Source organism: Amia ocellicauda, chromosome 17 (assembly GCF_036373705.1).
Source record: "Amia ocellicauda isolate fAmiCal2 chromosome 17, fAmiCal2.hap1, whole genome shotgun sequence".
NCBI classification, from domain to species: Eukaryota; Metazoa; Chordata; class Actinopteri; order Amiiformes; family Amiidae; genus Amia; species Amia ocellicauda.
In genome coordinates this window covers 20,666,626-20,693,651 of record NC_089866.1, presented here as the reverse complement: position 1 = coordinate 20,693,651, position 27,026 = coordinate 20,666,626, and the positions used below count along the sequence as shown (strand labels likewise).

The 27,026-nt window shown below is 45.3% G+C and overlaps 4 protein-coding genes across 9 annotated transcripts in view; 2 read left to right on the top strand and 2 right to left on the bottom strand.

Annotated features, from left to right (window-relative positions):
* Nucleotides 1-8,151, top strand: part of pitpnm2 (phosphatidylinositol transfer protein, membrane-associated 2) — a 101,578-nt gene extending 93,427 nt beyond the window's left edge. For all 5 annotated transcript variants that reach the window (XM_066689890.1, XM_066689889.1, XM_066689894.1 and 2 more), the window contains 8 exons: nt 102-250; nt 558-674; nt 1,071-1,187; nt 1,399-1,547; nt 1,674-1,823; nt 2,014-2,197; nt 2,603-2,731; nt 3,064-8,151. In XM_066689890.1, coding sequence (XP_066545987.1) covers nt 102-250; nt 558-674; nt 1,071-1,187; nt 1,399-1,547; nt 1,674-1,823; nt 2,014-2,197; nt 2,603-2,731; nt 3,064-3,414 — 1,346 coding nt within the window. In that variant the 3' untranslated portion in view covers nt 3,415-8,151. The remainder of the gene's footprint in view (nt 1-101; nt 251-557; nt 675-1,070; nt 1,188-1,398; nt 1,548-1,673; nt 1,824-2,013; nt 2,198-2,602; nt 2,732-3,063) is intronic.
* Nucleotides 7,878-16,210, bottom strand: arl6ip4 (ADP-ribosylation factor-like 6 interacting protein 4). Its single transcript, XM_066689900.1, has 6 exons — nt 16,076-16,210; nt 15,203-15,419; nt 14,519-14,887; nt 9,311-9,428; nt 9,105-9,174; nt 7,878-8,718 (listed from the first exon to the last, which is right to left on the bottom strand). Exons 2-6 carry the CDS (start codon nt 15,384-15,386, stop codon nt 8,662-8,664), a joined length of 798 nt encoding a protein of 265 aa, XP_066545997.1. The 5' UTR covers nt 15,387-15,419; nt 16,076-16,210; the 3' UTR covers nt 7,878-8,661.
* LOC136713003 (gypsy retrotransposon integrase-like protein 1) lies at nt 16,013-26,605 on the top strand. 2 transcript variants are annotated; one of them, XM_066689895.1, is made up of 9 exons: nt 16,013-16,152; nt 19,104-19,286; nt 20,340-20,533; nt 20,924-21,035; nt 21,366-21,504; nt 21,835-21,889; nt 22,115-22,372; nt 22,516-22,632; nt 23,076-26,605. In XM_066689895.1, exons 1-9 carry the CDS (start codon nt 16,131-16,133, stop codon nt 23,328-23,330), a joined length of 1,335 nt encoding a protein of 444 aa, XP_066545992.1. In that variant the 5' UTR covers nt 16,013-16,130; the 3' UTR covers nt 23,331-26,605. The 2 variants fall into 2 exon arrangements, with proteins under 2 accessions (XP_066545992.1, XP_066545993.1); XM_066689896.1 differs by lacking the exons at nt 16,013-16,152; nt 19,104-19,286 and adding an exon at nt 19,438-19,797.
* On the bottom strand, nt 16,231-19,079 carry ogfod2 (2-oxoglutarate and iron-dependent oxygenase domain containing 2). Its single transcript, XM_066689897.1, has 7 exons — nt 18,705-19,079; nt 18,542-18,598; nt 18,260-18,370; nt 17,937-18,036; nt 17,566-17,693; nt 17,163-17,420; nt 16,231-16,835 (listed from the first exon to the last, which is right to left on the bottom strand). The coding sequence occupies exons 1-7, from the start codon at nt 18,840-18,842 to the stop codon at nt 16,563-16,565; spliced, it is 1,065 nt and encodes a 354-aa protein (XP_066545994.1). The 5' UTR covers nt 18,843-19,079; the 3' UTR covers nt 16,231-16,562.
* Nucleotides 26,606-27,026: the final 421 nt, after the last annotated feature.

Below are 27,026 nucleotides of genomic sequence, written 5' to 3'. Positions count from 1 at the left end.
ACACAATGAATGAAAACCTCTGCAGCAGTTACAACAGTGGCAGAGGGTATTAGCTGGGCGTTGCTGAGAAACAGGGCTGATGCAATTGTCTGTCTTGACAGTTGCTGCGCGTTGGTGGGGCACAAAGAGGATAGATTTTGCCCTGTACTGCCCAGACGCACTGACGGCCTTCCCCACAGTTGCACTGCCACACCTCTTCCACGCCAGCTACTGGGAGTCCACAGACGTGGTGTCCTTCCTGCTCAGACAGGTAAGATCAGTGATGACAACTGTCCAGCACTGCTCTAGTTATCTATCTAGAGCAAACACTAGACTAGTTCATTGGATACACAAAATATGAACAGGAGAATTATGTATGTCATAGAACCCTGTGATGTCAGTTGCCTGAAATGAGGCAGAAAAAGGATGAAAGGTTGCACATTGATTATGAAAAATTAGTGTGTGCTGTTGGTGATGGGTGGGCGAGTGGGGCTGAGTGTTGGTGTGTGGCTGTGTGCGCTGCCACGGGGGTCACCGAGAGCAGCGCAGTGATATGGGTGCCGGGGTATCTCCCACAGGTCATGAGACACGAGAACTCCAGCATCCTGGAGCTGGACGGCAAGGAGGTCTCTGTGTTCAGCCCTTCCAAACCCAGAGAGAAGTGGCTGAGGAAGAGGACCCACGTCAAGATAAGGGTAAGGATATAGACTCCAGCTCCCTTTACCTGGGCCCCAGCGAAGCAGCTCCCGGGGAATAACCCCTATCTCCAGCTGCTGGCAACTCAGATAACTGCAGCACTGCTTGACATATATATTTAGTCTTTTCCCCTCGAGAAAACTACAATTATTGCAAAATTGGCTGATCTGCTTGGCTTAGCTGGAAGCTAGAATGTTGACTTAGTGTTTCACCACAAACGTTACATTGTTGTATTGATTTATGAAAGCCATTGAAAGCCATTGTGATCAGTGCAGATGGGTGCTGAGAGTGCTGCTGCAACTCTGACATGGCAGTCATGTGCATCTGCCTGGGAGGCCGATCTGACTCTGACCGCAGCTGTGTCTGTGCCCCTGTCCGTGTCTCTGTCGATACAGAATGTGACGGCAAACCATCGCGTGAACGATGCCGTGTTCACGGAGGATGGGCAGCAGGTGGTGATGGGCAGGTTCATGTATGGCCCCCTGGACATGGTCACCCTGACCGGGGAGAAGGTAGGCCTTTAGCAGGACTCCTATTAGTTTCCTAGTAATACCATGGGATAATTACGCAATATTATGAGCCCTAGTGTGGGTCCCAGTGCAAGCCTACTTGATCTTACTATGGTCTGCACCTTGCATTTCCACAGCAGCTGGAAACTTACTCGTCCTGAGAGCAGTAAGCCTTTTTTTCATTCTCTTATGTGCTGCCATTTCCCCCCTCCAGGTGGACATACACATCATGACCCAGCCCCCGACAGGAGAATGGGTCTACTTTGACACCGAGCTGACCAACAGCAGCGGACGCATCTCCTACGTCATCCCAGAAAACAAGCGCCTGGGCATCGGAGTGTACCCAGTGAAGCTGGTGGTCAGGTAATGCCGACGCTGGGTTGGGCCCCCGGTCAGTCTCTTACTTGTGAAGAATTCAAAGCAGTACGTGTTTTAGCAGGGGGGTGTTTCAGGAAGTTTAAAGCAATGCTCTCTTTCTGCCTCTTCCAGGGGTGACCACACATTTGCAGACAGCTACCTGACCGTGCTGCCCAGGGGCACCGAGTTTGTGGTGTTCAGCATTGATGGCTCCTTTGCCGCCAGCGTCTCCATCATGGGCAGCGACCCCAAAGTCAGAGCAGGAGCTGTGGATGTTGTCAGGTATGAGCCCTGGCCACTCTGATGGCATTGTGCAGTCTGTCTCAGTCAGGTAAAGCTTGAGTGATGGAAAATATGTACAGGGCTCAACAGGGATACAGGAAGGAATCCTGTTGGAGAAGTTTGCTTGAAGTATTTTCACAGATTTAACTGTGGAAAGTGCAGTGCCTGAGTGTGTGTGCTGATCTCGCAGGCACTGGCAGGACCTGGGCTACCTGATCATCTATGTGACGGGGCGGCCGGACATGCAAAAGCAGAGGGTAGTGGCCTGGCTCTCCCAACACAACTTCCCACACGGCATTGTGTCCTTCTGCGACGGTCTGGTCCATGACCCTCTGCGTCACAAAGCCAACTTCCTCAAGTCACTCATCACTGAGGTGAGGACGCCGACGGACACTTAAGCCAAAATGTTTCTTTTCAAGTCATTTGTTAGGTTTTATGGTTTTTGTTGTTGGATGGAGTGATTTGACATAGTCGTGGGGTTTGGTAAATAAATAAATAAATAAATAAATAATAAAAATCCACCCTTTTGACAACCCTTAAATGACTAACCCACTACTTGATGCCACGTTTCCTCTGCAAGGAAGGCAGATCTGGCACATAAACAAACTGCCATCAAGTACGGGGTTTCGCAAATTGCATATTTGCAGGTGCATTGAAATGTTGATTGAATGAGGGCATAAAGATTTAGATCTAGATGGAATCTTCTAATCCACATCATGAGAAAAGTAAAAAAACATTTGAATGTCTTTACAAGTTGTTGTTTTTCCTCCCCACTTAAGGCACATATGAAGATTTATGCTGCGTATGGCTCCACTAAAGACATCTCAGTGTACACCTCCATTGGATTGTCACCTTCTCAGATCTACATTGTTGGCAGACCAACCAAAAAAATGCAGCATCAGTGTCAGGTATCAGTCTTTTGCAGCTTGATTCAGAGCTCTTATGACTAGATTCAGGGCTCAGAATGTATGTATATGTAGTTCCACCAGTGTAGGTCTTTCATGTCTTCAAACTTAAGTGCCTCTCCATACCCCCAGATACACTCAAACTTACCCGTGAAAATGTTATTTCCATTAAAAACTCTATGCTGACTCTTTATGGACAGTAAAGAGATGTGTATAGTGTTTCTTTGCAAAGTGCACACCGCGATGATTGCTCTTTTTGGGCGTCAGTGTCTGTGTTAATAAAATGCTACGTCTCTGTTTCTCTCTGTGTTTCTGTGCCTGTGCCTGTGTTGCAGTTCATCACAGACGGCTACGCGGCCCACCTGTCCCAGCTGGAGTATAGTCACCGCTCGCGTCCCGCCAAGACCAGCACGCGGATGGTCCTACGCAAGGGCAGCTTCGGGCTGGGCGGAAACACAGACTTCCTGAGGAAACGCAACCACCTGCTGCGGACCATCTCCTCCCAGCCCAGCACTGGCACCACCAGCCCCACAACCAGCCACGGCAAGCCCGAGAGGACGCAGAGCCAGTCGGAAACCGAGCGTGAGAGGATGGAGCGGACCCAGAGAAGTATGAGCATCGCAGCGGGGTGCTGGGGCCGCAGCAGCAGCACCAAACTGGAAGCCGGCGTGTTGAGTCCGAAGTAGGCCGAGCAACGAGAGAGTCCAAACAGAGGAGACTCAGGACAGGGGCGAGTGGGTCTGGAGCGGGACTTGGCAAGTTAGTTTTGGGGGAGGGGCGGGGGGGGAGAGGGTGTAGGGTAGGATTAGGAGCAAATATGGTGCTATAAATAGTTTTTTTTAAGAAAAAAGAAAACAGCATCAAGAAATGAAAAGTCTGCGAAGATGGGGTCAAGTTGTGCTTTGAGCAACGAAAAATGCAGGCCTTAAATATCGCTCGGTGTTCCTGTGAGGAATGCTGGCTCTCATGTCATAAAAAGCAAAAGAATAAAAACAAGTTTAAGGAAAGGAAGAAAAACAAAAGCCTAAAGAAGCATATGCTCTCTGATAGTGTCAGTTGATCAGGAATGTGCTCAGTTCTGCATATTTTCTTATCCAGGTTTAAATATGTAAATATGTGCCTCCTTCACCGTCACAGTATATGGAAAGCAGTTGGATCAGGGTGTTGGTGATGCGTAGTCGGTGTGGATCTTTTATGATGGTTATTGGAAATCCAGTGCTGGAGAATGAACTTGTATACATTTTAAGAACAGTGGTGCTTCTTTAGAACCTCGCTGTAGAGTAGAACTAGGCAATAATGAATTCCTCAATGCATATATTGAATATCTACAGTATACACACTTTTTTAGCATGGCCTGCAGGTCACCAGAGGCCTTATCTAACACATTTCTGTTCTGTACTATATTAGGGGGGAGGGGGATACACGATGAGGATAATAAAGCAGGGGCAAGTGAGTTTTAGTATACAGTATTGGATAAATCGTTACACATTCAACTTTTCAATATGTAAAACTATCCCTTTATCTCTGGACGCTGCTTGCAATACCTCATGTGTGCCCGTGAGTCTGTGGAGGGGCCAGTCTCACACTTGTACATTGACCCTTTAAAAAAAGCCATTGACACTCATCCATTCTCATTGACCCACTGAGAGGCATGTAGAATAGGCAGGGAGTTTTGGAAGACGGATATTTTACAGTGGCCCATTTCCGAACCCACCTTTTAAGAATGATAAGCAGGAATTCAGACTCTGTGTATTGCTCTTCTTTGGGCAGATCTTTCCTGTGCTGATAGATTCTGGGCTGTTGACCCACATCAGAGCCACAGGGGGTTTAGATGAGCAGAAAACGGATGGGTCATTCCAGCAGAACACAGGGGGCATGGGAACCCAATCAGACAAGCAAGGTGGTTGCGGACGATCTTATTGTCCAGAGAGCATGTGCACCGGATAACTGCGGTGCTGTCTTTTGTATATATAATTAACGCACAGGGCACATAGCTTAAGCTGGGAAATCATGTGAGAAGTAGTGCAGTCTGGCCAGTTAGCAATTGAGCGATAAGATGGCTTTCATTAATGTCTCTGCAGTAAAGTACTCCTGGGCCTCTCCTTGACCATCATAAAAGATCCATAGCTTTCCACAGCTTCACTCTCATTGTACCAGATAGGGATGTTGTTCTCAGAACAAGTGTTAGCAGTTACTCAAAATCAACCAATGGCCAAATCTTTTTTAAAGCTGTAGTAGCTCAACTGTATAACCTCATTGTTTTTGCACTAACTTTAGAATGGAGATCTTGTTACCATCTCATGATGCTACATATTGTTATCTGTAGTGCATGATAGCTATTATTTATTGCCTATCCAGGGTGTGCTTGCGTGTGTGCGTGTATGTGTGTGCGTGTGCGTGTGTGTAAACTTTCTTCAGTTTCAGGATTTAAAAAAGGCAATGTGCCAAAAAGGCAGTCTGTTGGGTGTTTTTGAGTGGGTAAGGCCATTTCCAACATTTCCATTATATTAAATAGGAGTTAGGAATCCAAAATGATTTGGTTACACAGTATAAAAGACGAATACTTATCTGTACATATTCTACTGCTGGGATATAAACTCTTACACAAACTTCTCCATGCCTAAGAAATGGCCGGATGTGGTACAGATATTTTCTGATATAAACATCTTATCAAATTGTGAGCACATTAATGTGATCCTTCCTTTACAAGGATAGATATATATTCATACGCTTTAAATAAAACATTAACAAAGCCGTTGTTAATGCTAGCTATTTGCCTTGTACAGTATTATTTTTTTTGTTCAAAATCCATAATAAAAAAAACACCGGAGTGTTTTTCTTTTCAAATGCCTATTGCATTACATTACTGCAGTACATATTTTGGAAATTTTAGATATGGCCTGAACATAAACCATAGCTGTAAATGTACAAGGCATTGAATGTGCATATAGGCAGAAGGTAGTAACTGCAAGAGGTTAACAGAAAACCTACACCGTGTAGATAGTGTAAAGAATATGTAAATGTTATCAAAAGTAGGTATATACAGTTGAAAGTTATTTATTTATGTAGATATATAAGGTGATGGATCCTTCAGGTTTTATTATATTTAAAAATGTAGCTTTTTCTGTTCCAGACATATGTATAAAATAGTTATTTCAATGGACCAAGAATAATGTATCTGTCAGTGCATAAGTGCAATATTATGATTACCCTCCATAGCTGCACCACACAAACGAACGTCATGGCATTGACAATCAGTGTACCATGTGTACTGGTTCTACTACCCTTTGATAAACACACAAACCCATCCGCCTGGCTTTTTCATGTACCAGGACCAAGTACTATTGAAACAAAATGACAATTTCACTTTTACCTGAATAGATCAAGGGGCATCTCATCTGTTAGGGTGAGCCTGAATGAAACAGGGCTGTGAGTAGTCCCTTTACATACATCATTGAACTCGGGAGCCTGACAGCGCATTCATTTCTTATGTTATGTTGAAATATCACGTCAAAAGGGAATGACTAAATCGATATTGCGATCAAGAGTTTGCTTGAATAGTTACTGAACTGAACTGCTTGATTGTGTGAAAGCTATCCAGGTGTCCTGGAGCAGCCTTGTTTTAGGAGAGCACTCACCCCCTAGAGAGGATGGCCTGGTGTTACGTGGCACCAAACAGCCCTCTCAATGGGATTAACAGAGCTTACACGTTGATGATGATGTAATCGTGTGCAGGGACCTTTCAGAGGAGAAATTGGTTGGAGTTTATGGCACAATCTGGTGAGAAAAAGCTGAAGTCACCTGACGACAAGGCCAGCTAGAGGAAGTGTTAATGCCTTGTTTTCATTCACTTTGCATCCTCTCCTCTCCTGTTAACCAAGTTCTCTGTAAAGTCATTATGTTTGCCCCTTTTGGTTGGTCACATCAGAGCAGTGCTTTGCAAATGTCACCCCACAAAGAGCTCTATCTGGCATACTGTGCCATCCTTAGTGCCATCCTTAGTCCAGAAACACTGGGCTCTGTTCCCAAACACCTTCCAGGTATATATTGTTTTTGTTTGTTTATTTTAACATTGTTTAAGGACAACCAATTTGGTGTTCATGATTCCATAAATGAATTTCCAGTCTGCAACGTATCTCCACTGCAAATTAATGCTTTCTGTAGTAACCCAATGGGATGGTGATGAATGTAAGATCACTCTGGATTACGTCGCTTTTTTAGGCCTCATTGTAATAAACAGCTGGAAAACCTGTTGTTGGTTAAGTTGCTTTAGGAGACTTAATCTGTGCTCGAGGCAGGAGAGGACAACACCGGGAGTGCAGGACACAGTAGGCCAGAAGCAGGGGGAGCGGGTAGAGGAGGTCAGGGCAGCAGCAGCCGCACAAGCCAGAGGTCCCAGCCTTGCTCACACACGCGCAGTGAAGAGAAGACACTCCAATGGGCTGTGTGTCACGAGATAAACATCCCCGCCGTCCGGCGTCATTCAAATTCATGCGTTTTCAAATGTTTACTACTGTCCCTTTACAAATACAAGAAAAAAAAAAAAAAAAACGAACAAAAAAAAAAACATTTTATAATATTATACTACAAAAAAAGTATTTTTAAACATTTCTATTTTACTAGGCCTATAATCCTACAAATATTACAGACCGGGTTTTTATTTTGTTTTATTCGTTTCAATTTCACAGATAATGAATCATTATTAATTTGAATAATAGCGTGTGGGTGTTGATAGAAAACAATATCACAGGAAATTATCAACGGGAGACTATTTCTTCCCTCAGTGACTATTTCAGCTGAAGTTTGCTACACGTGACCAGATGTAGAACAATTCTCTTTATATTTGACGTGCTAATATCAGTAGAAATCAAGTGTCCGTTGGGATCATTACGCAGTACTTGTAAGCAGGGGGGTTCCAGAGCAGTACATTTTCAGACTCGTTCATTCGCAGTAGCTCTTCTAGATCAGGTTCTTCAGCTTTGCTGCTGTAAATCTTAGTTACAGAAGCCTTACATTTCCTTCTGTTGTTTTACATCCATGAAAATATTGATGAATTTGACAAACTTTTGTATGTTTGTTATATTTTATTTATAGGGAAACGTTACATATGGACATAGATGAATATAAAAATGAAAATAGTAATAAGTGGAAAAAAAAAAACATCCTTTCCTAGGCACACCAATTATAACATCAACTAACGAAATCTGTTGTTTCCAAATTCAATCTGCTGCTTAACAGTTTTGATTTCCTGTATTTATTTCAAGTGTGTAAAGCTAATGTTTTCGACCTGTTCAAATCGTGTGTAACACTCACACCTGCATATTTCTTCTTTCCTGGCTGTTAGTGCAATGTTCTGATGCCTGGGTGTGCTTTGTGTACAGTATCATTGTACGTAATGTGGATTAAAAGACAATTGGACCGCTGTTTTATTCTTTCCCTGTGTTTTATGTACAGTGTATAAATAAATATTAAGAACGGGAGAACAAAACAAAAAAAATCACTCCCACATGACGGAGAATTTTTTCTGCATTCTTCCACTGCTTCTTGTAAATTACTAATAAAGATTCCTGTCTGCCAGTTAATAGATTCTTCATCTGTACTAAATCGGGAGATTAAGAGTTATTGGCTCAGCAGGTGCTGTGGGATTTTTGGTTGAAGTAGGACCCTCCAGCTATCAGACCAGGGTTGGGAGATGAAAATGGAAATATAACTAACAGCGACTCCAGAGCCTGTGAAGGTTTTCCTGCTTCACACTCCACACTGTGTGGTTTGCACGTAAGGTTTGAAATTGGGAGGCCACTAATGTGGGATCCTGACGGTGAATCCAAGAGACGAGACCCGGGCCGGGGAAGATCGGAGGGGCTGGGAGCAGGATGTTCATCTCCTTCAAGGCCAGAGATGGGTGGAGATGGTGAATGTCCATTATTGCTACATTAGCGCTTGAGCCCTGATCTCTTCTGGAAGGCGTGTCCGTCGCCTATGGTTGCTTGCTGTGAAAAGAAGATTTTATTGTAATGCTTATTACAGGTTTTTCATTCTCTTCCGATTTCATTGCCCCTCTCATATATAAATGTGAGCTCATAAGTGACCATTAAGTGTTCAGTATATTAATGCCATCCATACTGGACTGATCCTGAAGGACTGGTTTAGAATGCTTATCTTTCTATCCTATATCTCAAATCAATTCTCCTTTTTTTGAGGGGGAAAAAAAAAAGGAACAAAGGACATATTGTGGTCAGACTGAAAACTAGGTTATTCATTTTTACATTAACACTCATACTTCCTCCTCCAATAATAAAGGAAGTAAAGTCGGGTGGGGGAAGTCATAGCATGAACCGATCACATCATGAAACCTGATCTGAAACTGGAACTCTACCTTGTTGATCTCTCTGTGTTTGTCTCTGCTCACAATTTCCTCCAGTATCTCTCCTTCTCCCCTCACGAGCCTGAGATCAACACAAAAACAACAGCCCATTTAAATACGAAGAACAACACTTGACAATTAAACGCTGGCTTTAGCAGTGTAGATGGCGCCACCAAATGTAAATTCTGTCATAAAGAGTTTCGCCGTTGCTGCTGTACCTGGTCCTGCCTGTCTCAGGGTCGACAACCCTGCGGATCACACTCTGCTTGGCGTCCCACTCCTCCTTGGTCATGGGCCTCTTGGTAGAGATCCGGGCCTTCTGCTCATCGGTCATCACTGTGGAGAGATGGCTGGGTTAATGCCACAGTCTCCTTCTTATCATTTACCCAACCCAATCTGCAGATTCTCCCCCCCCTGCCGGCTCCTCCCCCGCTCCAGAGTCCCCTCCCTCTAATTTTTATACGCCCCACTCTGACTCCGGAGAGGAGAGTGGTGGGCCTTCTCCACTGCCCCGAGTGGGCAGCCTGGTAGATGAGAGGCCCCCTAGAAATAACATTCCTCCTGCCCCACAACTGAGACTCTCCCAGGGGAGGGGTCAGGTATGCCCTCCCGGCAGTAGTGGGAGAGCCGCAGGTCCTCAGGAGACGAGAGTCGGCGCCAGTGTCCTTTCCCAGAAAGACATCAGGGACGTGATGGCAAGGTCACTGGCGCTGGGGGAGGAGGCCTGCGGCGGCAGACAGCCGGGAAGGGAGAGACCACCCCCTCCCCCACCATTAGTTAAAAGAACGACTAGCGGGGTCTATACAGTTTTCTCCCCAGTTGTACATAAAGCCTCTGCCCTGCCATCTGTTCGTCGGGCCTCGGCCTCAAAAGAACCAGGGAGAACCTCCAGCACCACGGGCCCTGAGCCCAGTGGAGTTTTGCCCGCCTTACCGGGTGGCGGGAGCCGAGCCCCCCCCATAGTCTTCCTAGAGGATCAAGCGGTGAGGCAAATGATTGAAATGATGGGTGCTAGCGCTAAGCTAGGTGAGGGAGAAGAGAGGAGTGGGGAAGAGAAAGGTTTCTTTACATGATTGTTACGGAGCGGGTAATTGCCCTCACAGCCATTATGGCATTAACCATTATTTCAATTAATGTGAGGAGCATTGCTGAGGTGAAAAAGAGGACCGATGTTTTAAACTCTCTGGCTGGAATGAAGGCGGATATTATCTGTTTGCAGGAGTGCGGCATCCCGTTCCAAAAAGAATACAAAGATCTCCGGGACACTTGGACCCTAGGAGAATCCTTCTGGTCGGGGTCCAATGTGTCCCGAGCGGACGGGATTGCCGTACTCCTGAAAAACCCCTTCTTAATAGTTAAAACATTCAAGGTTATAGAGGCGGGCAGACTGGCCAGCCTCGATTTTAAATACAAGGGGGCTGTATTGAGGCTGGTCAATGTCTATGCCCCCACCAGCCAGAGAGAGAGAGTCCTCTTTCTCCCTCAGCTACGCCCGCTCCTGATCGGCACCTTGCCAGTTATCATTTCAGGTGATTTCAACTGTGCTCTGAGGGATGTAGACCGGAGTAAGCCCCGCAACGATAGATCCAGCAGGGACCTCGCTGCGTTCGTGGAGGACTTTGAACTCTGCGACGCAGGTCGGGACCTGGTCCCCTTGTTCACCTGGGTGAGTTCTTCTGGCTCCTCCTTCTCCAGGATAGATCTCGTCCTCCTCAGCAAGCCACTGGAGAGGACCGCCATGTCTTCGGAGGCGGTCTTCTTTTCAGACCACAGGCTCCTGACGACAGAGGTGCTCATTCCGAGCACACGGGAGTCGGGGCCTGGGGTCTGGAAGCTCAACACCTCTCTGCTCGATGACCCTCGTGTGATTAAGACCTTTAGCAGACGCCTCGAGGAGTGGAGGACCCTGAAGGACCTTTTTGATTCTCCCATAGAGTGGTGGGAGATGATGAAGAAAAGAACCAAGGGCTACTTCATTCTGCTGGGGAAACGGAAAGCTCGCGAGAGGCGGGCGAGATATTCCCATCTAAACGCCCGCCTCCAGCGCCTGAGTCTTTTACAGCTCAGAGGCTTCGACCTAGCTGAGGAGGTGGCCCGGGTCAAACTGAGTCTCTCCGCCCTCTATCGGGAGGAGCAAGAGAAGATCAAGGTCCTTTCCAGGGTCCGCATCATGGAGGACGATGAGAAATGCAGCCGCTTCTTCTTCAAGAAAACGAAGGAGAGGCGGCCTGCAATGTCCTCCATGATCGACTCCTCGGGGCAAGAGGTGGAGGGCAGAGAGGCTGTTGAGACAGTGGTGCGGGATTTCTACAGGGAGTTGTACGACCAGAAGGTGGTGGATCAAAATCTGATCCATCACTTTCTGTCCCTGTTGGAGTCCCGCAATGAGGGGGACGAGGAGGAGGAGGAGGATCCAGAGATCACCACCACTGAACTCTCCCAGGTGATAAAGAGTCTTAACTCTGGAAGGACACCGGGTCCCGACGGGATCCCTGCTGAGTTCTATAAGATCTTTTGGGAGGTGCTTAAGGAAGATCTGGGCCAGGTCCTGGGGTCGATGTACAGAGAGGGCAGATTGGCCCCTTCGATGAAGAAGAGTATCCTCTCCCTTCTTCACAAGAAGGGAGACACGAAAGATCTGAGGAACTGGCGGCCAGTCAGCCTCCTGTGCACCGACTACAAGATACTGGCCAAAGCACTGATGCTCCGGCTGCAGCGGCCACTCCCTCAAGTCGTGGGTCCCGACCAGGTCTGTGGTGCCCGGGGGAGATCGGCGGCCGACAACGCCATGCTGCTCAGGGATGTCGTGGCCTACTCGAACGAGAGAGGGCTTCCCCTGGTCCTAATCAGCTTGGACCAGGAGAAAGCCTTCGACAGAGTGGGCCACGAATACCTGCAGCTTGTTATGGAGAGGATGGGTCTCGCTCTTGGCCTGAGGAAGTGGGTCAAGATCATCTACAGCGGCCTAAGCAGCAGGGTCCTTGTGAACCGCCACCTGACCGAACCATTTCCGGTCAGGTCGGGGGTCCGGCAGGGTTGTCCCCTGTCGGCCCTGCTGTACGTCCTCTGCTTGGAGCCGTTCATGCAGGCGATCCGCCGGGACGTCCGGGTGACAGGTTTCCATCTCCCGGGTTCCGGCGGAGAGCAACTGAAGGCCCTGGCCTATATGGACGACGTGGCCGTGGTCTGCACGGACGCTCCGTCCGTGGCCAGGGTCGAGGAACTGCTGGACGGCTTCTGCAGGGCGACGGGGGCCGCTGTGAATAAGGCCAAGAGCGAGGTCTACCTCTCCAGGGCATGGCCTGTCGGCCGGGGCCCGCCGACCGTGTTCCCTGTGAAGCCGTTTATCAAGGTTCTGGGGATCACGATCGACGGGACCAACACGGGCACCCGGAGCTGGGAGGAGGCCATAGCAAAGGTCCAAAGGAAGATCCACGGCTGGAGCACAAGGACCTTGACGATGGCTGGTAAGGTGCTGGTCGTAAAGGCCATCCTCTTCCCGATACTCCTCTACGTAGGAATGATCTTCCCCCCAGACAAGGGTATCGCAAAACTAGTGACCCGAATTATATTTCGGTTTGTCTGGGGGAGCAAAATGGAGAGGCTGAAAAGAGTGCAGATGGTGAAGGGTACCCTGGATGGAGGCAGGGGGGTCCCGGACGTTGTGCGGCTGATAAAGGCGCAGGGGCTGGCCTATGTGGTTAAGAACATCCAGGCTGCTGGCAAGAAAGTGAGTTTCATGAACCGCTTTTATTTTGCCAGCAGCCTGAGACCATTCGGCCTCTGCGCCATGGACAACACCAGGCCGCACTCGTGGGATCCCCCGCCGTTCTACAGGGCGCTCCGAGCCTTTGCGCTCGAAGTAGGCCTCCATAAAGTCGTGCTGGCCTCCTGGGATTATAAGACCATCTGTAGTCAGATGAGATCTGCCCAGGAGACCAGCCGGATAGAAGATTTCCCTCCTGAAACCTGCCGGTTTATCTGGGCTAACGCTACGCACGTTTGCCTCACGAACACGCAGAAAGATGTCTCCTGGATGGCTGTGAGTCGGTGTCTCCCCACCCGAGTGTTTATGCACAGAAGGGGCATAGCTCCTTATGACACCTGCCCCTATAAGGGTTGCTTGGGGAAGGAGACGGAGGCTCACATCTTTAGTGAGTGCCCCTCCGCCCACAGGGTCTGGCTCCTGTTTTCTCCGTTCCTCCACAGGTTCGCCGTTCCTGCGCGGGCGACCGCCCAGCAGATCCTATACGGTCCAGCCAAGGGAATTTCTACATCTACCTTGAGGTGCTGGTGGCGTGTCGTCTGCGCAGTGAAGCAGGCACTGTGGGAGGGACGGAACATCTGTTTGTTCAATAAGCAGGAGCTGGACCCGATCGTCATCGCGCGGAGGGGCATGGTGTTTGTGAAAGACTACGTCAATCTGGAGGTCCATCAGAGGGGCAAGGAGGAAGCCTTTAAGAACTGGCGCATACAAGATCTGGGGGAGCTCAGGATCCCATGATGGGACCCACCTCCGGGGACGGTCAGTTCCCCCTGCTGGAGCCCGAGTCCAAGATCTTTTAAAGATCTTTTAAAGATTTTAAGAATGATTGTTTTTAAAAGAAGATTTTAAATAATGAATCTTAATTGTTTTTAAAGATTTAGTTGTTTTTAAATCACACTGTTTAGGGTTTTTGGTAGAGTTTTGTTATATTTTTTTTTGTCAAATACATTGACCGTTTTGGGTTTAATTTAAAATGCATTAGACTTTTTTGTTTGTTTTTTATTTTTACTTTTTAATTGTTTTTTTAATTTGTTTAATGCATTTTCAGTTATTTTCAATGTATTTGACTCCTCTTTTGGTGTGCAGTTTTTGCTTTTATCACGTTTTCTTTATTTGATTTGAGCACGTTTATTTTAAAGTTTATTGTTTTAGTTTTGTTAAAAATCACAAAGATTTTAAAAATTTTAAGTGATTTTAAGAACTGATATTTTAAACGATTTTAATCATAAGTATTAAAATTGGAATTGTTTTTAATTTTGTAAAATGTGAAATACTTTAACCAAATAAACAGTATCATTTACCCAACTGCCCGCTCTCTCTAACTAACACCATCGATTAAAATGCAACGTATTACACATGCAAGGAAACGCCTCACAGTGTTCCTTCAGTACCACAATATAGATAGGAACCGACTTAGTGGGACCTTTTTTGGTCCCCAATTTAAGCCAAGGGTAATTCAAGGTTGTAAAGTTAAATATCTTCGAATATGCCATTAAACCCCTCCACCACAGTTTAAGGGAAGGGTTAAAAGTGCTACTTCTCCACAAGATCTGTGGATTTCATAACTGTGTGATGCTCAGTGGAATGGCAGTCACCACGGAGGAACCCCCCTCTAGGGACTTCATGTAATTGTACAGCGCCGCCCCATTTCCCTCCTGACCTGGGCCGTGCTCCTCTGCCGTCTCGCTCTGCCATGTCTCCAGGGAGCTGGGCGGCTTCTCCACAGGGAGGACAGGCAGCATGATGGGGACAGCCTCCCTTGCTGCTTTCTCCATCCTCTTTTTCAGCTTCTTCATCTTCTTCTTCAGCTTTTTCTGCTTCTTCTTTTCCTTCTTTATCGCCTTCTTCTCTGCCTTCTTCTCGCGGGATTTGATCTTCTTCAGCCGCCGCTTGGCCTTCTTCTTCTTCTTGGCCTCGCTGCTGCTGGACTCTGTTGTGGAAGAAGATGAGGAGGAGGAGGAGCCAGACGATGAAGACGAGGACGAAGACGCGCTCCTCTTCCTTTTGACTTTCTTCTCCTTCTTGTCATCTGCAGAGACATAAGCACCCACTCATGTTAATATCCCCGGTCCGTGGCAGACAGACAGGAGCGTTCACTGCCACTCACACTCGGGAATATTAAGCCCAATTAAAAGCATTAGACACATTTGAGAAGCTGTTCTCTTTCCTGCCATGAAGGAAAATAATGTTTCTTAAAAATTATATGGAATTAAGATCCTAATCGCAATCTCCATTTCATATTTCTTGGGTTCGCCATTTAATGATCTCTGAAGGGGCGGGTGGTGACTTTGTGCATGCAGTTCATTTTCTAAGACACATTGAGGGTGTGAGGAGGGAGCAGGACCTTGGCTCTTGCTGGAAGGGTCTTGTCTTGGTTTGGAGGAGGGGCTCACGCTGCTCCTAGAGGAGGAGGAGGAAGAGGAGGAAGAGGAGCTCCTCCGTCGCTTCTTCTTTCCCTCCTTTTTCTCCTGCGTGTGCCTGCTCTCGCTCCGCCCTGCAGACGTGTCCCTGGACCGGCCGCGCTCCATCACACCTGTTCAGCTCAGCCCAGTCTTACGAACCTTTTGGGACAACAACAATAGTCACATGTACAGCACTGGGCCTCCACAGCAAAGTGTGTGGATAGAACTAATTTTGCTTTCCCACAAGAGGATGAAGACACACTGGGGATGTACGGGAGACCACCAACTACTGCGAGTGTCACTCAAACTCCATTGTCATCAGTCACAATTGATACACAGGGGAACACTTGCTGAGGAGAGCACAGTTCAGTTAACGGTGACACAATGCGATAATTAGGCTTCTGTTTCACAACACTTGCAGATATGTACCGCTTCAAATAGCATGATGTCAATGTCATGTAATCAAGCTGAGAGTTTGCTCACACCAATCTCGATGCACAGGAATTCCTCTATACACTAAAACTGAGTTATTAATATGGTACGAATAGGTGCTTTGGTGTTATATTGTTCTAAACAACCATTTGCACATGTCATGTGTAAGGGGAAAAACAATGTGTTATGGCATGTATGTTTGTATTAACAGAGCGGTAGTGAATGTAAAGGGTGATCGGTGCAGCTTTGAGGTGGCGTCACGGGCTTTTAAGGTCCTAAAGCGCAGAACGCGCAGGCGCGCCAGAGAGAAAGCCATATTCTCGCTGCGGACACAATTTGGCAGAGCTTCACTTAATGCAACTATAAATGAAACTCCTACTTACCTTTCAAGGCGATCGGCGACAACTGTAGAGACGTGGACGCAGGAACTCCGGACACATGTGCAATCCACTTCCACGAGGTAAGACAATATCGTGAAATGATTTTACGGTTTTCAATGCAGTCGGTTGAATGAAATAACTACACGCCGGAGATGCACTAACTTTAAGGATACGTTTATGTATAAGCAGACTTGTTTGTTTTATTTTCTTTTAAAAGTAACTCAATCGTTCATGGATATGTAGATGTTTACTGGACCGAAGACGCTTCAATTAAGTTTCCGTCCCCAAACACAAATATGTGCAGCCGCTAATCACGTCCCCCTAGAAAGACTGGCCAGGTGAACAGTTCCGTTTGCCGTTAAGGCGTTCCTACTAGTGCACTTCACAATACAACACATTAATGATAACTGATTTCCTTATACATACACTGAACGAGTCTCAGGATTAGATACAGACATAGTGGCCAGATATCGTATCAGACAGTGTTAGTTCAAGTTAAGGTACATGGTGTATTTGGGGCAGATGGGGACTGGGAGCCCTGTGTGAACCCGTCGCCAAATCCCTCTGCTGGCACCAGGTCCGGTGTCTTGTTGCACATGGGGCAGCGCAGCCTCCGCTCCCGGGAGGATCTCATCCACACGACGAGGTTCCAGCGCCGGCCGGCGGTGATGGGCAGGGCGCCGTGCATCTGCTGGCCCCGGTGCAGGAGGCCCTCCGCCACACGGTGCTCCACCTCCGCGCACTGCGACTCGCTGAGGGGCACCTGCACAGAGACGGGCACAATTTGGACACGGATGCTATGAGATCTAGTGCCACTACTGTGCTATTACTACAATAATGCAATATGTGTATCTGTATATATAGCCTATAGGCCTGTAACTGCATAATAGTGTGATCACGTTACACATCCAAATACCTAAAGATCTGATACTACAAATGTTACTTAAAATCAGGCCACCATTTTCAAATGCCCAGCAGCTACTTTTGCCTTTTATAAAGTATTTTTTATATATTTGTAATACTAAATGAAGTGTGACTACAGAAACATGCTACCCCCATGTGGTGCTGCCAACTTCCTTGTCTTGCCTACCTGTCTCATGTCTCCGAAGTACAAGTTTCCCTCCACAAAATCCTCCCCCAGAGACACGTTGAGTGTGACCTCTGCATTGTCATAGTGATAGCTGAGGTCCAGGTCCTCATGCATGGCGTACTTCACCACAAATGCTTTATGGCTGTCCAAGCAGTCCCCTCCACACTCTGGGTACAGGAGCGCTGTAATGGGACTGAGGTAGTCCACTCTCAGAGGGGTGATGAAGCCTTCATCGAATCCAAGCTCATTCAGTAAAATCTGTTTCAGGGAATTAATGCACAAGGCTGTATTAGAGAGGAGATGGAGCCATATGGACAAGATAGTGAAGAACTTGTTGTGCTCTATTTACTTTTTATAATAATAATCCCTTACTGTGACTTTATGACTCAATGGTTAATCTTACTCCGTAGTTATTCATGGTGTTAGGCCTGCCTTTGGGTGCGTCAGACTGCTCAAAATACTCCAGTTCTGCAATCAGCTCTGTGCAGAATTCACTGGTGAACACCGGGAAGCGATATACTCTTTGTGCTCCTTATGCAAAAAACAATAGACAGTGGTGGTCTTAGATCAACATTGTACCCACTGTGTCTGAGAACTGTACATTTAAATCATTCAAATTGGATCAATATTCAATGTATAAATGAATTTTATATTGTATCGTATAATTAAGTCAATTTACATCCATCTTTGGATTTAAGATGTAAATTGTAAAGAACCTGAAGACTTTTGTTAGTCATTTAGCATTTACTAGCAATAATGCAATATTTGTATTACCTGCCACTGGTTGCATGAAATTGAGCAGGCCTTCTGCACTGGCATCTTTTGAATGTGAATAGCGTACCATTTCGAGAAATTCAGGGGCCAGGTACGATTCCTAAGAAAACACAAGAAGTCAAACCTCTTGTGCTTTAAACACTACTACTACTAATCATCATCATCATCATTTTAATGCTTTGATTTAAAATGTATTGTATTTTTGGTGGTCAAATTATGGATGGGAAATGTCTTCTTTTCTTATGTATTAGTACAACTTGTAGTCTTCAATTCTAACTGCGTTATCACATATTGAAGAGGAACAACATCCGTGTTAACTGTACCTGTAAGGAGTACAGATGTCTGTGCAATGGCTTGTAAACTTCACATATAAGAGCCTTTCTCTGTGCAGAGTTCACGTCCAGCTGTCGCCGAATCTGAATCTCTGAGCCAATCTGTAGGGACGACGACACAGATTTTAAATATCGTGGTGAATATGCACGACCGTTTTTCACTGTTAAAATCAACATATCTTCATTGAATGTACCATAGGAGATGTTTCCACTTAGGTTTGGATAACATTGATTTTAGCTTTTTATTTCGTTCATTGATTAAGCCACCGGTACCTTGTGCAGGATTTCCTCGAACTGCTTGTTAGTAGTGCATCCACGATTTCTCAGCACCTGCAATGTGTGTTTGAAATGGCAGAGACATTAAGAAGTACAGGAGCCTTGTGATGATAACTTGCGACATCCACCACCAGCAGCAGCAGGGATAGCTACTACTTACCAGTTGGTAATCCTGTCTAAACTGCTGCTCAGAGAGAAATCGGATATGCAGTTTGTATTCTTCAAGAAAAATATTGTCCGTGTAAAAGCAGGCGCAAGAGTAAAATGCATCTCTCGTGGGACACGTCTTAGATTCCATTATTTATATATTTAGCTATCGTGCGATAAAAATAAAACCTATATTTTCATATATTGTTTTACGCAAATGCAGTGTGTGCACGCTTTTGTATACATATAACAAACCTGTAGATAAACACGCCCCCGGAAGTGCGTTGTGTTTTGTCCCGTCACGAAATACGTCCGGAGAGAAATGTGCTGTAACAATGAATGGGTCGGGAGAAAAGTGTGTAAAAAAAATAAAAAATGTACACAGGCAATGCTTTTGTCTTTCGGTTCTCAGGGTCGGCGATGACAACGGCCATTAAGGCGGAGCAGCAAGAGGGGAAGTGTGACAGCGGTGCCGAGTCTGTGAAGAGGTACAAGCACGTCTATCAATACATCACCAAGGGGCGATACTCCAAGCACCTCCCTGATCACAAAAAGAGGACCATACGAAGGTGTGCAGCGAATTTCGCGGTAGAAGGTAATTGTGTTTGAGTCTTATAAGGCGTGTAAATATGCAGAGCAACACTCAGGGGTAAAACAAAATCCATTAAGTGGGTGGTTCAGACAGCGATAAATTAGTCCTGTGTCTTTAAATGTAATCTGACGGGCTTCCTTGCGGTCCGTCGGTAAAAGTCTTCCGCCTTCCACTAGCAACAAGAAGACGCTGAGCTCGCCGCGCCAATTCCGTTGATGCACAAGACACACGCAAGATCAGACACCGTCACCCCCGATAGCCCCATTCCTGAGAAGGGGACCATACCCTGTGCACAGATTTCTTATCGTTTGCGTTTCGGTGCGGCGGCACCTGGAGACGGTCCAGATGTTGAGTATGGACTCGCTGCAAGTGGCAGAGGAGGAGGTAGTTGAATCCACGTCCAACAGATTGGAAGATATCCACACCTTTCTGGCCGAGGGCTGCTACCCTCAGACCATGAGTCCCATTCGCAAGAAAAACCTGAAACGATACGCGCAGAAATTCATTATTGAAGGTAGGGGGGCTGTGGCAGCTGGTGGGGGCAGTGCAGAGACGTAGACGGTACCGATAGATACAAGATAGTGAGCGATCCATGATTTGAGTATCATGCATTACCACACCCATAGAGAAAAGAAGCGAACGACAAAGCAACAACCTCCCCACAACGTTGTGCTTGCATCATTTCTTCACCAATATGAAGCAATACGGATGCAGGTGCCAGATGCTTTGCAAAGAGAATCGCGTTGGAATGAATTGGTTTCTTCTGCAGAAATGCATCACCCTTTCTTGGTTTAACACTGAATAAGCCCAGAAACACTCCCTGACAGTAGTGCATAAGTGTTTTCTATGTATGCAATCTTTTTTGTAAGTGTGTTTTGAACTTATACAAGCTACGAGTCATGTCTGCAAAAGGAGCCCTTTAAGTCCCTTACATGCAGTTTTCATTCTTCTCGATGTTGCATCTCACAGAACAAGTGGGGAGGGTGTACATATTTTATTCATAATCTTAACACCTATGTATGTATGTATGTTTAACAGCGATGTATTTGTTCACAGAGGGTCGGTTGTATTATGTGGGCCAGAAAAAAGAAGAAAAGCGGGAAGTCGTGATAGATGCGGAGAGGAAACGCCAGGTTTTCCTCGAATGCCATTTCAATGACATCGGCCATCATCTGGGGCAAAAGAAAACGGTTCACAGGATCCAGAGCAAATATTACTGGCTGGGGATCGTGAAGGATGTGGTTGACTGGGTATGCGCAGCTGCACCAATTGATTCACCCCTAAACTGAAATCCTCTCAATAGCACAAGTGGATTATTATCTCTTCTACTAGTAAAATGACTTAAAAATTCTCCACAGCGAGTCAGTATATTTACATTGTGGTTTTGGAAGGTTAATTGAATTTAAAGGAGACAGAACCACAACCATCCATTTTACTATCTTTTAGTTTTACATAACTCTACAACAAGTAAGGCTCTCTTTAGTAAATGAGACCTGGTTATATACATGAAAATAGGGTTTATAGTTTACAAATTAGTCTTACAAACTATTTCATTCCATTACAGGGCAAGAATAGTTTTATATTTTAGGTGGATTCTCGTTATTAATTCTGTATTTATTTTGATGATTGTTTCTTTCTAGATTAAAGTCTGTGAAACTTGCCAACATGCAGAGCGCAATAAAAACATGTCCAGGAAAGTGCGGCCTATCAAGGTTGAAGCTCCATGGGAGATCCTGGGCATTGATATTTTCGGTAATGCAAAACACATTTGTATTTAACTGTAAATGAAATTTAAAAAAAGCTGACCTATATCCCCCCCCACCTCTTTTCCCTCAGTTTTCATTTAGATTGTGAAGTGGGATATTCATCATATTCATCGTTTTGAAGCCAGACTTCATAGAGATTTGTGAAGAGAGAATCATCTCCTTTGTAAAAGTACACATTGTTTTAAAGACGGTTATCTCATTGCTATAATGATAGCTATCCATACATCGCTGTTGAAATGTATTGCATTTTATGATGCCTCTAGCTGCTGTCTGTCTAGTCATCCAATTAAATGTCTTTGATTTTGTTTGTGTCCAGGTCCTTTTCTAGAGTCAAGGAGAGATAACACCTACGTTGTCATAATAACCGATTATTTAAGCAAGTGGGTGGAAGCTCATCCAATCCAGAAGAAGGACTCTCTGTCAGTAGCCAGATGCATTTCTTCAACCTTTTACAGGTAACATAAAGTGGGATGACACACTTTTAAATCAAAGGCCTTTGTTTTTGGCACTTAATGAAACTCAAAAGGATATTTGTAAAAGGGTGGGTGATTGCCAACCCAGATTCTTGAGCAATTAGACCTGAATCTCCAGGACACTGCTGGAGGAGAAATCAGTAAACGCTAATTGAGCAACAAGTAGATATGTTCTGTTCTTAGCTTGCTGGTATCATGTATAGGTATTTGAAAATTCTTGAAGCAAAGATTGTGATGTTAGATCAGATTTGTATATGTCATGCTGGCACTGACCTGTGCTTTAACTTTTATTAAAAATTTTCATGCCAATAGGTTTGGAGCGGCAAAAACAGTATTCTGCTGTCAAAGCCCGGATTTCTGTGAAGAGGTGAGGAATGTCAAGCAGCATGTGACACGGGTGACAGCGCAGGGTGGCAGTAAGGCTCCTGTTGCCTGCCAGTTCTATATCAGGCTGCTCTGCAATGGGAACTGCTTGTTGTCACCCTTGCGTTTCCATCCTTCTGCCTACTCTACCTCCCTTTGTCTGTCAGTTCCTCTCTGTGCTGTATTTCACTGATTACTTGAAAGCGGCATCTTTCTTGACCCTCCTCAGGTGACAAAGCAGCTGTGTGACCGGTGGAACATCGTCCAGAAGATCTCTGCGGTGGACCAGCCCCAGCTCAGCGCTCTGTACGACCGCAGCAGTGACCTGCTGAAAGAAGCCATCAGGCAGGTGGTGACGGAGAAACAGATGGACTGGGACGACTACCTGGACCCCGTGCTGTTTGTGTTCCGAAACTCCGTCAACCCCACCACCAAATTCACTCCTTTTTACGTGATGTTCAACAGGGAGGCCAGCTTGCCCAATGAGGTGTGAGATCAGAGATCTGCTTGTTTATTATTTTTTGGGTTTGGTCAGTTTTGTTAACAGATAATACTGTAGTTTAATGGTGGGTCAGAGAAGATTCTTCTCCTTTATATATTGTTAACGTTCTTTTTGCTTCCTTTGTAAAGATTGAATTTGACCTCCTCAAGGACCACCAGGGACAAGAGGTATGCCCCATCAAACAAGAGAGCATCACCAGCTATGTCACGGCAATGCAAGAGCAGCAGAACACTGTGAAACAACTGGTATGCAACCTTCAACAGGAGACGCTTCTTCACACAGAGTTGTTACAATCTGGAACAAACTCCTCAGCGATGTGGTTGAAGCTGAAAATTTGGGAACATTCAAAAACAGACTAGATAGGTTCCTTGGATCAGTTAGATATTAATGGACACCAAACGAGCACGACGGGTCAAATGGCCTCCTCTCGTTTGTAAACTTTGTTTTTCAGCTATTTCTGAATGGGAGCTTTGATGAAGGACAGATTCAATGTAGTTAGTACAGCCGAGTTTTATTATGGCTTCTCAGATTATTAATATTGAATTATTCTGTAACAAGTTAGCAGTAAATTACAATGTTCCCAGAATTATTCAATCTAGTTTCTTTACTGTAAAAAGACTAAACAAACCTCTATACTTCTCTGTAGATTAGACCTGTGCTTGACAGTTTCTCTGCTCTTATTTGTCAGGTAATAGCCAACATGAATGCAGCTTACAAACAGGAAAAGAAGAATGCCAAACGGAGAGCACGGACCATGCCCTCTATAACATTTAAGGTGACGGATCCTTTATTTGGCCCAGGAGACTCGACTCAACTAAAGAAGCTCAAAGAGAGCCACTACTTGTCTTTTCCTGTTGAAACGGTGCTGACGTCAGACCAGAGTGAGTCTGAGGGGAAGAAAAGTGACTTAGAATATACTTCATCAGTCCCTCAGGTTCATTAAGGGTATAGCGAAGGTCACCCTGAAGTCCTGAAGATGGATTGGCGTATTTTGACTACAGAGAGTTCCCGTAGGTGCTGCTTGGTGCTGATGTACAAGAAGCAACCCTCATCTTGATATGCGTTTCACTTCTTTGCACGTCTGACGAAGTATGCGCTGCACTGGTTCCGATATATTGACAAGCATCCGTGTCATTCTGCACTCCACACAGATGAAGGTCAATGGAAAACTTCCAGGCGTAGCATGGTCCTCCTGGTTGAAACTGATATCCATACAGGATGTTTACAAGTAAATTATAGTTCAGTTGACAACCACAGTTGACTGTGCGCCAAAGCAAAGGGTGACTGAAACATTCTTGAGCTAATTGCACATGTAGGTTCTGTTGTTTTGTTATTTTCTCTTTAATGATTTATATGGAAATGGTACCCCCAAAAACATCAGTGGGTGACTTCAGTAGCAAGCAATTACAAAGCCCCAGTAAAGCCCCAGCTTCTGGAGATGTTCAGGAAACCAGGGTACGAATTGGCGAGAAGAAATGTTGCAATTCTTCATTCCTAGATCTTCATGTCACTTTTTGGTGTGTTAGGTACTGTGAGTGGAGTTCATCTGAGACTGTGCTGTTCCTTACAAGCTTGAATCACTAGTTGAAGAAAATGAGGCATGCTTTTGACTAACGGGTCTTAATATTGATGGCATCCATGCGGTGTTTACTTACTGATTTAAGTTGTTTTTAAAGATCATATTGTTGTATAAGCTTCATGCTTGAATTTATTGAATGACTTTAACTTCAGAGATGCTCAGTTCTTAAGATGTAGTTTTGAAAACTATAATTTTCCTGAAGATGATGTTATTGAAATTGTGATTTTACATGGGGCCTCAACTCCATGTAATTTTTGATCAACCTTTGAGTTTAATTATATATATATTTTTTTAGCCCTGGCAACTAGCTACATTCCTTTTTGTGGTTTTATGTATACAGAAAATGGTACAACGATGGGTTAGTTGCTGGGGAGGGGGGGATTGCATTATACATATTTTTTGCCCTCGTAGGGAAGTGGTTGGTTGATTTGAAATAAATAATTTAATTTTTTTAAATGTTTATTGGTGTTTTTTATAATTTGGGCCTAACTGCATTTCTGGTAATTTTGTAGGATGCCTTTTGGTATGGGTATTGTTGATGCTTATTTATATCTTATAGGGAGTCTTTATTCTTCAGCAGTTTTTCTAATTTTTAATGTTCTGTTAAATGTCAAATGGCTACTATTTTGATGTCTGTCTTGACAACTTCACCCAAGCCTATCATTTTTGCGAGGCCTCGGGTCAATCCTGCTCTGAGAGAGAGCTGCTGCAAACCTCCTGTTGTCACAGAAGTGACGCTAGGTGGTATTTTGCCATCACTCGTTGCAAGTTGCTTTAGTAAAGACCTTAAGACCGTAACCTAAAACGCACGGTTTGGCAAATGAGCGATAGGACATATCACATGCAGAAACTGAGATGTACTTATTAATATTTCAACTCTTCGCAGTGGGTAGGATTTAGATATTTAGAAGTGTGATCTTTGCTCTAAAACATGATGTGGTCTGAGTTTTTGTTGCATTATTTCATGGATATTGCAATTGTTCAGTTTAATAATCACTCCAGATAACTGCATAATAGATGTTCTGGAGGGCTGTTGTAACTGAAGATAGTTTTTTTATTTTATTACCACAATGTCTACCAGTACAATTTTAACAGACTACCAGGTGACATTACCTTGCTTTTTAAAGGTGCAGTTATGAAAATTACTCTTTAAAACGTGCTATAGTGTAAATGCTGGTATATGCTTAGGCATTATTGGTCTTTCAATATCTAAAAGTGTGTGTGTATGAAGCGAAGCTGTAGATTGAAGCAAGTGGAAACATCTTGGGGAGGCCTTCATCCAGCAGTGGATCAATATAGGCTGATGGTAATAAGGTGTGTGTATATATAATACACTTGCACTTGTATTGTTGACTCATTCTCCCCAGCAGGCGGTTGTTTAGAGGTAGAGTTTAGCATTCCAGACATTCCAAGTACTTAGTTCGGCTGACGCTGTACTAGGACGTGACTTGCGGGATCTGGACAGAGCAGTTTTTTAATTGTCTCGTTTAAATTGAGTGTCTGCTCTCCTTGTTTTGCACTTGTGTTGTTGACTCGTTCTCCGCTCAACCCGATCCACTATGCGCACTGCTGAACACTGCTCTACTTTCCACATTCTCCACCTCACTCACCTCAGCCAAGAAGTCTTACTTGCAGTCACTCTTTGAATCCACTGTCAACAACCCCTGCAAACTCTACTCCACCTTCTCCTCCCTCTGTCCCTCTGGGACTGCTCTCACATGGTTCTCCTCCTACCTCAGTGACCGGACCTACCATGTGACATGGCAAGGTTCCTCATCCACCCCCCAACCTCTCCTCACAGGCATACCCCCAAGGCTCCGTCCTGGGCCCGCTCTTGTTCTCTCTCTACATTCGTTCCTTGGGCTCCCTCATCGCATCCCATGGTTTCTTTTACCATTTTTATGCAGATGATGCCCAGATCATCCTGTCTTTTCCCTCCTCTGACCCTTTCATCCCCTCTCACTTCTCTTCCTGCTTGTTAGCTATCTCTGCCTGGATGCACTCACACCACCTCAAGCCTGCCTGCAACTTCTACCCGCCCCTCCAGCTCATCCAGAACTCTGCAGCTCGTCTGGTATTCTCTCTGCCCTGATTCGTACACGCTACTCCACTGCTCCGCTCCCTCAACTGGCTCCCGTTACCGGCACGCATTCAGTTCAAGACACTGACCCTCACCTACCGCTGTCTCGAACAGACTGCACTGAGTTACCTGCAGACCCTTGTCTCTCCATACATCCCCCTCCAGACCGCTGCGGTCTTCCAGTGCCAGAAGATAAACCCTGACTCCAATCTCCTTCCTCCAGAGCCGTTCCGTTCCTTCTCATCCCTGGCCCCTAACTGGTGGAACGACCTTCCCACTGAAGTCAAGACGCATCTTTTCAGACTCTGTGTAATTTAGTCATTCATTCTCCTGTAAGATTGCACTTATACAACGTTTTGTCATATGCTTGCCTTTGCATTACTTGCACTCGTATTGTTTATTTTGATTTCCCCTACACTCCCTTTCCCTTAGCTCTTAACTTTGACTTAACATCTTGTCTGCACTTCTCAGCATTTTTTCATTCTAGGATGTAAGACCATGTATATTGTTTTTGTATATCTCACATACACTTGTGTAAACTGTGACTTTGTAAAATGTATTATGCCTTGAATTGCACTATATTATTGCACTTTGTGTTGCACTTACATTTTGTAAGTCGCCCTGCCCACTCCAGACGCACCCGTAAGCCTTGCAGGCAAGCAAAGCATGCATTACTGACCCCAAATGTCATCTCTAAGCTGATCCTTGTGTTACTGTGAGCCACGTTATATTTTATTTGTTCCCTTGTTTGTGGGTCTGGATAGGGGGTCATCAGGTAACATCAGTAGCAGGCCATCAAAACGCCCTTTGAGTGATAGAAAGAAATTGTCACAATATGATGTGTGAAATATTGGGTGGTGGTTGTCTTACCTTGTTCAAATCTCTGACCAAGAGTAGATTCCCAAAAAATGTGTGAATCATGCACTGACCCAGGCCACCTAGCCTCCAGCCTGGTCACCATTAAATGGTGATCCCATGTC